A 15,282-nucleotide genomic window follows, 5' to 3' on the forward strand; every position below is an offset into this window, starting at 1 on the left:
AATGGTGTTCCCCGAACTAGCTTCCATACAAGGCTAATCCTTTTCTATAAGAAGGGACATGCTGATAAACCGTAAATTATACATATTTTTACCCCATGTTTAATACATTTTATGGATGATTTCTCATCAGAATTAGTAAATTCGATGCTCCTAATGTTTTAATTTCATGTTTTATACTTAGGAGAGCATAAGAGAGCCAAAGGAAAGAGAAACGGGCCGAAAATAGAGAGAATAGGCCAAAGTACGATATTAACACGGCCTGAACTTCCTCACACGGGCAGACCACACGGCTGTGTCAATTTAGTAGGCTTGAACACGGCCTAAAGTAATCGAACACGGGCGTGTGCCACGGGCGTGTCCCTGCTGAGCCCAAGTTAAGTCCAATTCAGAAAAGGCCACTTTTGAGGGTTTCTAGGCATTCCAAAGCCTATAAATACGCACTAGAAGAAGAGAAAAATGGAGACGGAGAAGAGAGAGTAAGAAATTACTCCAAGGAAGCCGATTGATCCATCTCGGAGGCCTGATTCATCATCAAGACTGAAGATCTCTCCTTAATTTCCCTTCGGGAGTTTTGGGTTTTCTTTATGTTTTGTATTCTTTATTCTTTTGAGATGTTTTCCTATTTAGTTATGAACTAAACCCCCTAAATACCTAAGGGGAATGAAACCTAAGACAAATCTTGTTATTATTTTCTGAATCGTATGATAAATATTTAACTTGTTCTTAATTATGTGTTCTTAATTCTTGTTTTGATATTCTAGGATACTAATTCAAGAGACGCTCTTATTCAGAGGGGGAATAGACCCTGTCTAAGAGTACATTTGTCATAATTAAGCGAAGTTGATTGCGCGCCTAAAAACAAGGTGACATGATTTTGCCAGATTAGGGTGAAACCTAATAAGGGGATCCATAGATCGAGTTAATGCAATCCTAGAGTGTTAATTAGAGAAAAGTCTCGGTTATTAAATCTAGGGATTAGACATTATTAGTCTTGAATAGGGATAATAACATAACTTAGGGATCTCTACGGAACAAGTTGAATGAATAAATCGTCCGATTTAGAGCCAGAATAACAAGTAAAATCTAGGTGGATTTTTCCTTAGGTATTGTCTCAAGTCAATCGATTTTCCCAAAAGCAATTCCCCAATTCTTTTCTCTATACGTTCTTAGTTTAAATAATTAGTTAATTAAAACAAACCCTTTTATTCTTAGGCTAGATAATAAAAAGATAGTTATTACTGTACTTTTGGTTGCCTTGGGTACGATATCCCGATCTTGCCATTACTATACTATTGTTCGATAGGTGCGCTTGCCCTTTCGTCGTGATAATAGTTAGTCTAGGTTTGATCTTCATTATAAATATTTATTACTTATTACGAATCACGCGATCACATGCTAAACACTTCTGCTAATATCATTGCATACTTAGCCAAAACTCTCACTTTTATCATTTGAATCCTCTTGCCCTTTTTCATTCTTCATTTTAGATTTCCTTTTGTTTTCCCTTATTTCCATATTCTACTTCATTGTCACTTTTGCTAAATGACTTAATCCTAGACATTTTAACCATACAGGAATCCTTCAGAGCTTGAAAATACCTTTATCAAGAGTGAGGTTCTATCAATCAAGCATAAAACTTACTTGAAACAAAATGAGCCCACATTTGAAGGTGAAAACATACCAAACTCAAATGATGCTTACGAGGTCTACAACTAGTTAGGTGCTATTGGTGTGACAACACTTATCCCTCATCAGCCAACTGCAAGCTTTGTATAGCAGGCATTTAGCAACCCAGATGCCCCTCCACATCATCAAAGGTTGAGTTCTCAACTCGAACTGCAAAAAATTAACATGCAGGAAATACTTGTCTTTTAAAACTTTTTCCATAAGAGACTCTGGATTACACAAAAGGTGCCAACCTTGTTTGACAAGTAGTGTAACATTAAACTTAGCAAAATTACGGAAACCCAAATCCCCCACTTTCTTAAGATCGCATAAAACCTCCTAGGAACACCAATGAATACCCCATTTTGTATGAGATTTCTACCACAAATATCTAGTAATAATCAACTCTAAGTCCTTACAAAAGGATATTGGAAATTAAAAAAAAAAAGACATAGTGTAAATAGGGATCGTCTGTAAAATGTCTTTAATAAAAACCTTATTCCCTCCTTGTGACAAACATCGTGTACACCATCCATCAATTTATCCCTGAATTTTCTCCTTGATGTACCGAAACACCTGTCTCTTGTGTCTCCTAACCACAATAGGCATCCCAAGATACTTTTCTAGATTAGCCGAAATGTATACACCCAAAGCTGAGTTGATGCTCCCTTGAGTCACCTTATCCACATTTTAACTAAAATAGATAAGGAATTTGTCAAAATTAATCATTTGACCTGAGCACACCTCATACTCCCGAAGAATCCCTCGTAAGTTCTTCGCATCCACAATTTTAGCCTCACCAAAGACCAAACTTTCATATGCAAAAAGTAAGTGGGAAACCATCGGTCTAGCTTTAGACGCCTTTGTCCTTATCACCAAATCATCTTTAATCGCTATACGTAGTAAGAAAGAGAGGCATTTGCTTCAAAAGAGGAACAAAAGATGGCTTAATGGTTCGCCCTGTTAGAGCCTTCTATTCAACACCACATGCCCACGAGCATACCCATTAACCACCACAGAATAAGTAATTGACCGCATACATCTCATTATGAGATCTACTAAGGTAAAAATAAAGCCCAATTTTTTCATTATTGCCTCTAAAAATGCCATTTGACCCAATCATAGATTTTGCGCATATCAAGTTTCAAAGCAAACGAACCCTTACGACACCCTCGTTGTTGTTGAAAAGAATAAAGCGTCTCAAAAGCCACAATCACATTATCAGTAATTAGTCAACCAGGCACAAAGACACCCTATACTCCATCAATACAATGAGGCATAACGAGTTGTAGTCTGTTCACAATCGCCTTCGAAATAATCTTGTACTACACATTACACAGACTAATGGAGTGAAAATGAGTTATATTAGAGGAATCCTCCCTCTTCAAGATTAAGACAATATTAGTGTGATTTAAAGCAGACAGCGACCTTGCTTCATTCAAGAAATCCAAATAGAATTGATAAACATTCAAACCAACAATATACCAATATGTTTGATAAAATAAAGTCTACATGCCATCCCCTTTAGGTGCTTTGGTCGAACTCGTATCGTTAAAGGTATTAACAATCTCCTCCTTAGTAAAAGGCTTACATAAAAATACATTCATACCCTTAGTCACAGTTGGATTAATATAGACATAATATGGTCCAAGTTTGTTCATTCACAAGTAGAAAACAACTCAAAAAAAATAATGAAATGCAACCGTACAAATTTCCTTATCACCTTCCACAACCGCACTCTTCCAAGTCTCCATCCTGACAAACAGTTTCAATCTATTTCGATATATGGCCAAATGATGGAAAAAAGTGGTAGTGCAATTGCCATTATGAAGCCAATTGAATCGCGCTTGTTGTTCCTAGTATTGTTCACCTTTATCAATCTTCAGATTTAATTGTATCTTAGAAATGAGCAACTCTTTAATTATTTTGTCAGTCGGATTGTCCATGCTCAGTTATTCGATCCTTCAGTGGATATGAACTAACCTTCTATTCTCAATACTACATCGAAGACGTACCTATCTCATCAAGCCCTGACTCACTAAAGACAGACGCATCAAAACATCACCATTTGCCTCTATCCAAACCCATCGTACTTCCTCCTCACAAAAGGCATCCTTTGCCCAAATAGCTTTAAATCAAAAATAAAGAGGATGTAACCCAAATAGATTCCTATCATAGCTCGAATCAAGAAGCAACAAACAACGATTCAAAATTGTGTAAACTCGATGCGAGATCTTTGTGTTCGGAAATAGTTTATACCACCCGTATTAGCCACACTGTAATCCAACCTTTCCTGAATATTAGTGTGCACAGACCGACCACACTCCCAAGTGTACCATCTTTCTTTGAAACTCAAATCCAAAAGATCACAATATTGAAGAACAACACGGAAAGCCTCTATACAACGTTCATCCCTTAACTAACCTTCTTGTTTCTCATAGGAAAGGAGAATTTCATTAAAACCGCCCATCACAAACCAAGGAATATGATCTCCATCAACTCCGAAGACAACGAACAGTTAATTTCTTCTAGATAACCATAGAAACTTGTGAATCTCCAAGAGTGACCATCAGTTGTATATTCAATCAAAACATCAACATGATTTCTTAAAAAGGAACATAAAGTAACAAGACATTCTTCTCTCTAATAAAGTGACAATCTTCCTCTAGTACCCACACTACTAACATCTAAACCATAGGTGTATCCCTAACTCCATTGAATTTTCTCCATCCGTGAATTCTTTAGTTTTGTTTCCATCAGAAAAACTACAATGGGGTTTATCTCCCGCAGTATATACCAAAGGTGTTGAATAGCTCGGGGATTCCCCAAACATTAAATATTCCAACTAAAAATTTTTATGACCCCCGACTACTATGACAAATAGGGTTAGTGATGAATCAAAAACTTGAATAGCATCTTGCTTAGTCAAGATTATTTTCAAATCTGGTATCATAGAAATTAAAGAAAATCGCGAAGTACACAGTCGTTTTTTCCCTTCCTCAATTTCTACGGGAAAATCTTCCATAGTTTTCGTAACAGTAACAACCCCAGCCTCTGTAGATGGCCCGTCTCTTATAGCCATCTCGTTCAAATTTATCCCTAAAATTGCACCTGTCCAATCATGAATACCCACATCTTGGAAAAAAAAACCCTAAATTTTTGCTTGACCAATTGAACCCTCATATGCCTTATAGTTGTCTCTTTGGTCTGACCATGTGAGATATCCCTCCTTTCTGAGCCAATAACTAGTGATCACTATTACTCGTTTCGGCAAAGCCTTTAATGACATATCCCACTAAAAAGGGATCTCTTTTTTTCATACACTATTTAGATGAGGCAAAAACCTACAACATGACCTAGTCGCCCGTAGAGAAAACAGAACATTGACAACCTTTTGTATTGGAATCTAGCATAAGCAAATCGATTGTTTGAAAGGCAATCTTCTTCCGTCATTTTAGTAGAATTCGAATACCTATCCTAGCCCGAAGCCGTAAATAGCCACCAACTCTGTTGCTAATAAATTTGGCATCATAGTCAATATAAGTCCTAAGGAAAGCCCCAAAATTTTTTGTCATTCCCTCCAACATCAAACCCGGTGGAAGATCATGAACTTAAATCCAATAGTCCATAAAAAGAAATGGAACATGTTGGGATCCTCTACCAATTGCAGTCAATGGTACACCAAAAGATGGTTGTTAAATATCCAAGGACTGTTATCCATTACTTTTTCGATGTCAAATTCATAGTAAAATCGAAAGAGATAACACTTTTTACCCAGTTCAGAAATTGTAACCCTACCATACGGATGCTACAGATTTGCAAGAGTCATTCGCATGGATCGGAATTGGATAATGTTGGCTGCCAAGAAACTCCCAACAAAGCAAAGACCATTTCAAGCTTCTTCTTCCCCTTCACCCAAATTAATCTGCCAAACATCCTCCTCATCGCCATCCAACGACAAAGCTGCTAAGTCGACCTCCATAACTCCTTCCAACCCACTCCAACCAGACAAGAGAAAGAAAAAAAGAGAAAAAAAACACCATCGCAAACTGTTGAAAAACTAAACAAACGTGCAAAACAACAGAATAAACACGTGCCAAATCATTTTTACCTTTTTAACATCACATAGTGATTGTGCTAGGATTAATATGTAAAAGAAATAATTTAAATACAATATGATATAAAAAAGAAAAAAAAACATTAACACATCAAATATAAAAAAACCTATCAAAATTGATATAATATAAATATTGAGGTATGAAAAAATCATATCAATGAGTAAAATATTGAACAAAATTTTAATAAAAAAAAGTTATTGAATTGTCATGTCTAACTAACAATTGACCTTTTGCAATAACGAGTGTAGCATCATTTCAAACAAGTTGGGTTGAGGTGGCCCTACCCATTGATGCAGAGTCAAGTTTCCAACTGTTCATTGAACCCATTAACATTTATGAATTTAAAAGCTCATTTGGTTAGCTGAATATAATATTTTTTATACAATATTTATTTTTACTCCAAGATGAAAGAAAATTACGTTTAAATATGATTGATTTCACTGTTATCATTTATTAATTGAATTAAGGTGAAAATTTTATGTTTAATTTAACAATAAGTAATATGATATTAGAAGTAGTGCTAACATTCGTTAATATAATGGTAATTTTAATAGCTATTTTGGTAATGTATGATTTATCACCAATTTACCCTCAACCAATTTCATTTAAACAAGACTGAAAAATAAATTTTGATTTTATAAAATACCTCATTTTATTTATTTATTTATTTATTAGATCTTAGTATTTATTAAATTATCTTAAAATGGATGAAAAAAATTAACCTATGTTAATTTTATTGACGTGACATACATGTGGATTAACACAAGGATGTCATGCAAGCAATTAATTTTAAAAAATTAAAAACTATAAAAGTTATTTAAAAATTATAAAAATAATTTTTAGTATACAAATTATAATTTTTTAATATTTTTATTTTTAAAAAATAATTAATTGCTAAAGTGAGATATACATGAGTTGTCAACGTCAACAAAGTTAACAAACGTTATCTTTTTTATCCATTTTCTAGATAATTTGACAAATAATGCAAGCCTACGAGTTAAAAAAGGCTCAAAATTAAATATAAAATTAAAATATTTTTTTTATAAATTTAAAGTATGCCCTAAATTAAATTCTTCGATTTATATATATATATAATTTCCAAGCAATTATTATCATTTATTTAATTATTATAAATTAGTTTGGGCAGTTTTTCGTTTTGTAATAGGAAAATTGTATTTTACAGATTTTAGTGAAGTTATTTTTTAGAATATGTTCTTTTATAAGAATATTTTGGTAGCAGTGAATGTCAAGTTATAGTGTAGGTTTCTGAATATTGAATTTCTTGGTGATTGAAGGAGAGACAATAAAAGAGACTGTATAAATATAAAGTTTTGACTTATTTAGTTAAGTCTATTTAAGTTCTATCAATGTGGGGTTCAATTTAACATTTTCACTATTTATTACTTTGTCTCTTTTCTTTAGTCCTTTTATATATATATATATATAAAATGTTAAAATTTAATTACAAATTCTTTTATAGTGTTTATTCAATGTAAGAAATTCGAAAAAATTGTTAACAGCTTGGGTTTATTTATTAAATGAAAGCATAAATACACAAAAAAAAATCTAAAATGCTATGTGGAATTTAAATTTCGTTAATTCAAAAAATTAAAAAGATGATAAAAAAATTAAATTCCTTCAAATAAATAAAAATTTCATATTTCAATTTTCCTTGAAATACTGAAACCATTTTATCTAAGGCACTAATTGTCAAAAAGTATATTCATATTTGACCCAATTTTTTAGTAAAAGAGATAGAATTTAGTATTTATAAAAAATTATCAATTGAGTTTTAGTTTAATTGGTACGGGCATTGTTATTAATGTAAGAAGATATGAATTCGAGTGCGTTGAAGTGTATTATCTTAATCTATAATAAAATTATTAAAAATATTAAAAAAATCATCACAATATCACATCAAATTTAGGATTTACAGTTTTAATTATATATGGCTTTCATATTTTACTGATATTTTCAAATTACTTGAAGGAAACAATGTCTTTCCCACAAGGAATCAAACCCAGATATCTTTAAAACAAAAGTAAACAATGGGCACTCATGACTCATTCTTTGACCGCCTTTTTGCAACATAAAAAAGGGAATTGCCTTTTCTCTCTCCCTTTTTCTTTTATTTTTTAAATTGACTTCATTCAAAATTTTAATTGGGGGAGATTAATCTGGGTTACTAGTATTTAGTACACTATTATATTTTTTATTTTATAAATAGCCTTGATTTGAGTCTTTTTTTTTTTCTATATTTTATTATATTTTTGTAGGATATTTTTCAATCCCTTAATTTTATTTATAAAAGTGTATTGTACTAAATAATATCCTTTTTATCAGATGCTTTCATAAAATATATATTTTAAATAAAATTATTTTAAATATTATTTTATTTTGTTTGTGATCTTTCCATTAAAAGGTTACATGGTTGGAAATTGGTTTTATAAAATATGTTTAATGGTTTTTTTTAGGTAAAAAAGTTAAATGTATCACGCATTTAATTTTATCATTGAATTGTTATTGGATTTTATGTTTTAATGTGTGGTATTTCGCATACAAATTAATATGTTAAAAAATTAATTATAAGAGTTGATTGTGTATTAATTTAATTGATATCGGTATTGTTATCAATACAGGAAGACATAAGTTTAAGCGCGTTAAAACACGTTTATTCTCCTATTTAAAGGCTGAGAAAAAACTATAGATAGTTCTAAGTATAAAATTATAGACGAAAGTAAAATTGTTTTCTTCAACAATTGATAGGTCACATAATTTCTAACAATAAATCAAAAAATTTTCTTCTCGATTAAGTGAAAGAAGTATTGAAATTAAATTGTAATAACCTAAGAATGAAATATATCAAATGACAAAAAAATTTATTTATATATATTTAAAAAAAGAGTAAAAAATGTCATGTAATACTCCTAAAGGAACAAAAAAATCTTGGTTACAAAAATATAAGACCCACATTATTTTATAAGAGATAAACATTAAAATTATACATAAATTTTAGTTTGATGTACAATTTAATATATTAACTTTGATTTGGTGCAACTATACACATAAAAATTTTAATTATAGTCCAAATATATACATAAAACTCTAATTTTTATTCAATTCTACATATTTAAAAATAAATAAATACATCAATTTATTTTTATATTGAATACATATAATTATTTATATATATAGCATGTTAATGTAAAAAGATATTATATCGAGAATTGTGTTAATAATTTATAAAAACTAGATCATACTAATATTTAATGTATAAAACTAAACAAAATCAGCATTTACGAGTAATTTTGAACTTTATCCTTATTTCATAATAATAAAAATGGTTGATATGTGAATTATACAACACTCCATTAGTGAAAAAATTAAAACCTCCCATTAAAAAGTTTTTAAAAAGTGCAAACCTCATGATATATATATGAAATTTTAAAATATTTATTAATTAAATTTAAATAATAAAAATTAACTTTATTATTTAATTTCATTCAAATTAGAGTTCAGGTGTTTCAAATTTTGAAAATTCTATCCCAACGTACCAAATCAAACTATTTTTTTTTCTTTTATAACGTCAACATTACCTCGCTAGTTGCTTTCCAATTAACATTAATTTACTACATGTTGCATCAAACGGATTTGTCGGAATTTTTTTTGGTCGAAATAGCTTTTATTAATGAGATTATGTAATTTGAGGGAAGAATAATAAATATTTGTTGTCGCGAAGGGTAAACATCATCAATATAATAAAAATTTTAATTTCGGTATCAATAAAATATTATGACATGTTGGTAATTGGTTATATTACAATTCAACCACGACATATTTAGAATGATTGTAAACACTTAATACGATAAAGAAACCAATTCAGGATAGTCAAAGCAACTGGCAAAAATTGACAAAAGAATCAAGTATCTACCAAACTAGAGAGAATTTCAACAAAATCATCTCTAAAATTACTTGTATAGACAATATTACATCCGTAAACAAGACTAAAAATCGTGCTACAAGAGCAAAAAAAAAATTTAAAACTGAAGAGTTATTAAATAATGAAAAACAAATAAAGAAGCATATAAAACTTAAGACAATACGAGTCCAAATCGACTCGTGAAATCATTTATTATTCTAAAATACTCTTAAAACATAAATAGATTAAGAAGCTGACGAATAACCACTCACTTTACAAGAGAAATCGGGGGTGGGCAATGGAATTTCAGTGCTCATCATCTATCCATCACAAATTGTGAAGACAATAAATATACCTACAAAATAGATCTGTAAACTAAAAAGAGGGAAAACACGTGAAGTGAATCAGAACAAGAAAGAAATAAATGATTAGTGGGAAAGAGAAAAAGACGAATGATAACTAACCCAAAAATTGGTATTATCATTGAACAAAACAAAAGAGAAGAAACAAACAACTTGAAAAAAAAAAAAATTTAGAGTTCCCGAAATCACTATGTATTTGTTAATTTTTCATATATTAAAAATGTCACATTCTTTAATTAAAAAAAATAAATTAGGGAAATAAACGAGTTAAAGATTTTATTTCTACAAATGTAATAATGAAATTTTTCTAAAGGATTTTTTTGGTTAAATTAAATTGATAGTGACTTAATTATTAATAATTTTTTTGTCACCCAATTATAAAAAATTATAAAATGGTCACCTAATTATTCAATTTTTTCATTTTTAGTCACTAGGCGTTGTTAAATCACTAACAAAAGATCACTTGACAGCTTTTAAAATTAGCGTAATAACAACTTTAACTTTCAACATCTCTATATTGTTTCAATTTAATTTTTATTTTAAAATATTTAACCCTCAAAATTTATACATTGCGCACTTTAATCTTTTTTGTAGTTTTGTTTTTCTTTGTAAGAGAAAATATGAAAATTATTATTTAAAATTTTTAGACGTTTCCAGTTTTGGTATTTTTTTTATGAAATTTAGCTAATAAGTCTATTATTTTAGCTTTTTAAGTGAAAGGGTGATAAAGAAAAATAAAACTGTAAAAAAATTAAATTACAAATGTGTAAATGTTGAAAGTTAAATTTTTTAAAATCAAAAATAAATTAACACCATGTATAAATAGTGCTAAAGTTGCTATTATGCTAATTTTAAAAGTTACCATGTCAACATTTAAATTACAAATGTGTAAATGTTGAAGGTTAGATTTTTTTAAATCAAGAATAATTTAACACAATATATAAATGTTAATGTTAAAGTTGCTATTATGCCAATTTTAAAAATTACCATGTCAGTCATTTAATGGCGGGATGCAAAAAAAAAATCAAATAGTTGAGTAATCATTTTGTAATTTTTCATAAATAAGTGACCAAAAATAAACTTATCAGTAATTTAATGATTATTTTGTAATTTTTTATAATCAGGTGACTACCGGTACAGTTTACCCAAATTTTTTATGTAAATAAAAGTATGATTATTCCCTAAACATTTTCTTTCATTCCATGAACTCCAATTCATTTTCCCTTCCAATTAAACAATCAAGCTTCTTTTTTTCATTGATTTTTTTCAATGGTTAAAATGACATATTTTTGTCTTAAAAAAGCAAGAATTACAATGCAGAACTAGGCAACTAAGTTGTGGGGAACATCAAGTTTTTGGTTGTCATGCTTTAGGAAGGGGTTCCCCACTCAAAAATGATTTGAAAAGCTGAAGAGCTGCTCTTGGCTTGAACAATGGTACTTCATGTCCTGCCCCTCTCACTGTTGCAAATGTTAGCCCTTCATACACCTCAGTCCATCCCCCCACCTTCACAAACAATTCAAAATTCCCAATTTTTTTTTTCATATGTCAGCATCATTTCAGTTTGGATGATCGTACTCGACCGGTCGGGCTTTGTCTAATCCGAAAAATAGAGACAATTTATAGATATATGGTGGTGGTGGTGCTTAAGCTTACCTGTTTCTTAACATACCAAGGATACCAAGGAATTTTGGTACTCAATTTAAGTTGTGCAAGTGAGTATCTTGTTGCTGTCACTGGAACCACTGAGTCTACATCACCACTGTTATTATCCAAAAATCAAATAATAAATTAGAGTTAATTCAAGCTTCATTTCATTTTAAATATATTCTTGCTAACCTGAAAACCCAAACTCTCAAGCCACCGGCGATCAGTTCTTTGTAAATCGGTAGAACGGATACATCTGTATCGTTCCAATTACGATTTAGAACTTCACTGCATCGACAAGGCAAAATTCTGTATGTTAGCACGAAGACAAAATGTTGTTAGTGAATCATGTATGCCATAATCGAAGTACCTGCAAGCGGTCCATTTATATCGGATTCCGGTTGTGTTGGCATGGAGTGCCTTCTGCACATCTGGCCTGTTGTAGTAAATATCAGCATACTTTTCAGTGCATGGATCATAGCCTGATAACTGCCTGAAAATCTGAAGATTTTTCATTCTAAGAATTATCATACATCGGTCCGAATTTGTGATAATTGCATGTTTTCAGTATATATATAAGCTAAGATATCGGTACCGAATGTGGTCGATGAGGCAATCGCATATTATGCCTGGTAAAACGGCTGCCATCTGAGTTATTGCAAGGGGGAGCATATATGTTGTACTGATCAATGTTTCCAAATTCTTGATCCATGGCATAAGAATACAACGATTCGCATTCGTTCGACTCTATCTGCCGTCGGAAATCGCATGTGTTGATGAGTTGCTCATACGTTTTATCAGAAATCATGGCATGGCTCCACCAGTATGTCACTGTCCCAAGGTTATCATAATAGTTGTCTGTCACTGCATTTCCCACCTGCATTCCATTTCCAATTTTACAATCTCTTTATTGAAACATCAAAAGGAAACAAAAAAAAAAAAAAAGGTTGCAAATTGTGTGAAATGTTGCACATTACCATTATTCCTTTTAGATTTATTGGGTGCTTGGATTTCTTGTTGTAAACCATGATCTGTCTAGCCAACTGAGGCACATAATGGCCGGCATAGCTCTCTCCGGTGATGTATACCTCACGATTCTTATATCGTGGGAACCGGTCGAGCCATCTGATCAAGAATTCCAAAGAGTCCATAGCTGAAATCACAACCTTCAAACTTAGATCAGAAACAAATTCAACATGTAAACTAAAACTATAAACTCTGTTAACGAGCTAAGGTAGCATTAGGAATGGAGTTTTAAGAGTCGAACCGGTTCGACGGTCGCCGGTATCCAATAAATCGGAACTGCGATTGGTGTAAGAGAAGCCTACACCAGCAGGAGTCTCCAAGAACAAGAGGTTAGCCACATTGTTCCAAGAGAACTTGTTGAGATACAACCCTGAGGCTGACTTGTTTATTCTGAATGGCCCAATCTCTTCTGATGCACCATATGCCACTGAGGAGCAACCAGGACCTAATAATAAAATCACAAATATAAACTTTACAAGGATCCCATGGAGGAGAAGTATAGTTAAAATTTGTATAACTTTAGACTTTACTTAGACATTGAAAGTCCCAAAGCTAAGCTAAGCTAAGATAGCAATGCAGGTGTAATTAATTATATTGGCTGAACTATAATTTCTGCTTCTATTGTGGTAATAAATGTAACCTATTTTTATTTTTCTGGCATTTATTTTTTGCAATTACTTCAATGTATAGAAAAAGAGAGAAAGAGAATGAGAGTTTTTCTTTTTGTGGTTTTGGGTTTACTTATTTTCTGGTAGTTGAGTATTATTGCTCATGAATTCTACTCTTTCATTGGTAGTTTGGTCATCATTCTTAGCTATTGAAGGTTAGTTCAATATAATTACTTTAAAATATAGAGTTTAAATACATTAATAAAAAAATATCCATCTTTTATACAAATATGATATATATTTTTCAAAAAATTATGATCATGTCGGCAACAAAGAGGATAACGAAAATTTGTCGGTTCAAAGACAAATATATACAGTAAGAGGAAATTTAGAAATAAAGCCAAAAAGGAAAAAAAAATACAATATAACAGTAGTAGAAAAACAAAAGAAGAAGAAGAAGAAGAAGACGACATAAAATAAAAGACAAACCTCCATTGAGCCAGATGACAAGAGGCTTAGAGGAAGGGAAATTGGGAGACTCAGTGAGCCAGTAAAAGAGGGCTCGACCAGCTGCTTTGTTAACAGTAACATAGCCAGAGAATTGTGGAAAAGAGACTTTGGGTTGGCCTGGAAGTGCTGAGATTCTGTCAGCTTCTTCTTCAGCTGCTGAGTACCCTTCACTGTTGCTAACAAAAAGGAGTAAGGCCATGGAGATTAGGTTGAGGATCTGTGTGTTGTTGGCCATGTTAAATGAACAAGAGAGGGAGTGAAGAAGTTGAAGAGCAAAAAACATAAAGGGCGCAGTGGTAGATGGTTGTGACCTTGATGAAGTGTGGAAAGTTGAGAGTAGTGATTAAATAGGAGAGATGAATAAGATTAGAATAGAGAGGGACTATGATTTATGGTGTCCTATCTATGGATAATGCCTATGCCATCACACATCACCTAAAATAATTTTACTATTTGGGGCACCCTTTCTTTGTGTGGGGATCCTAGTGTGCCTATATATAATATACATCCATATATATATACTTCAAAAGCACATGTAGAGAATGCTCAATAGCATGCTATTGTTTTTTAGGACGCTTTGGAGTTTATCATTTAATAACATGATTATATATATAGTATATAAAAAGGAGAATTTTGTTAAATTTTACTGATAGAGTATTTCTTTTAGACTATTATTAACTATATTTTCATTAAATACATTAAAAATTGATAAAGAAAATAGTAAAATAAGAGAATAGAAGAAATTTTCATGTTGGAGTTGGTTTGAATAAATATTTACTAAGTTTTATGTAAATTAATAGAGGTGGGTAAATTAATTTAGGGCTAATAAATAAGGCAATGGGAACACATGGTTTTCACACATCCATGAAACAGTCCCATTCAATCCTCCATTAATTCCTCGTTTATTCATATATCAGTAACTTTGACTACCTTTTCTTTGTCATCATTGCCATTTTCCATTTCTTAATTAATTTCTCTTCTTTTTTCTATTCCTTTTTATTGTCATTTCTTTTGTTTTACTAGGGACAAGTTGTAAACTTGGATTGTCTGTATCCCCAATAGTCTTTTTATTTATTCATATTGTTTTGTAGATATTTTATTTTGGTTTTAGATACAATTGATAATTTCTTTTTTAGTTTGTAAAAGAAAATAAATAAAGCAGCTAAAAGCTAATAACCAAACAGAAAGGGAGAAAAAGGCTATAATAAAAGACACTTTCTTGCATGTTTTCAGCTCACATGTTAAGCTATTATTTGTTTGATTAATGATATAGCTTAGTTTAGTTTTAACTAAGACCAATTAATTCCCAAATCACAATGAGGACTTGAAACTTACATTTATAATATTAGTAGTTAATAATATTTCATTATCTAGAAAAGTTTTAATAAATTATAATGATTAATGAATAATTGTGTTATAAAGACAAA

General features: G+C 31.1%; 1 protein-coding gene across 1 annotated transcript; it reads right to left on the reverse strand.

Moving 5' to 3' along the window:
- Positions 1-11,294: 11,294 nt before the first annotated feature.
- On the reverse strand, positions 11,295-14,423 carry LOC107959767 (serine carboxypeptidase-like 25). The gene is made up of 8 exons (XM_016895903.2): positions 13,835-14,423; positions 12,979-13,182; positions 12,689-12,864; positions 12,307-12,588; positions 12,082-12,212; positions 11,904-11,999; positions 11,721-11,826; positions 11,295-11,570 (listed from the first exon to the last, which is right to left on the reverse strand). Exons 1-8 carry the CDS (start codon positions 14,136-14,138, stop codon positions 11,427-11,429), a joined length of 1,443 nt encoding a protein of 480 aa, XP_016751392.1. The 5' UTR covers positions 14,139-14,423; the 3' UTR covers positions 11,295-11,426.
- Between the last annotated feature and the right edge of the window lie 859 nt (positions 14,424-15,282).

The sequence above is a fragment of the Gossypium hirsutum genome, chromosome A05 (assembly GCF_007990345.1).
Source record: "Gossypium hirsutum isolate 1008001.06 chromosome A05, Gossypium_hirsutum_v2.1, whole genome shotgun sequence".
NCBI lineage: Eukaryota > Viridiplantae > Streptophyta > Magnoliopsida > Malvales > Malvaceae > Gossypium > Gossypium hirsutum.

What these genes read in the sequence shown, in the direction of transcription:
- LOC107959767 (XM_016895903.2), bottom strand. Translation starts at nt 14,138, where the DNA reads ATGTTTTTTGCTCTTCAACTTCTTCACTCCCTCTCTTGTTCATTTAAC. An exon ending in TACCGGCGACCGTCGAACCG is followed by an intron (nt 12,865 to 12,978) that starts GTTCGACTCTTA and finishes TTGTGATTTCAG; the next exon opens with CTATGGACTCTTTGGAATTC. An exon ending in TTGAGAGTTTGGGTTTTCAG is followed by an intron (nt 11,827 to 11,903) that starts GTTAGCAAGAAT and finishes GGATAATAACAG; the next exon opens with TGGTGATGTAGACTCAGTGG.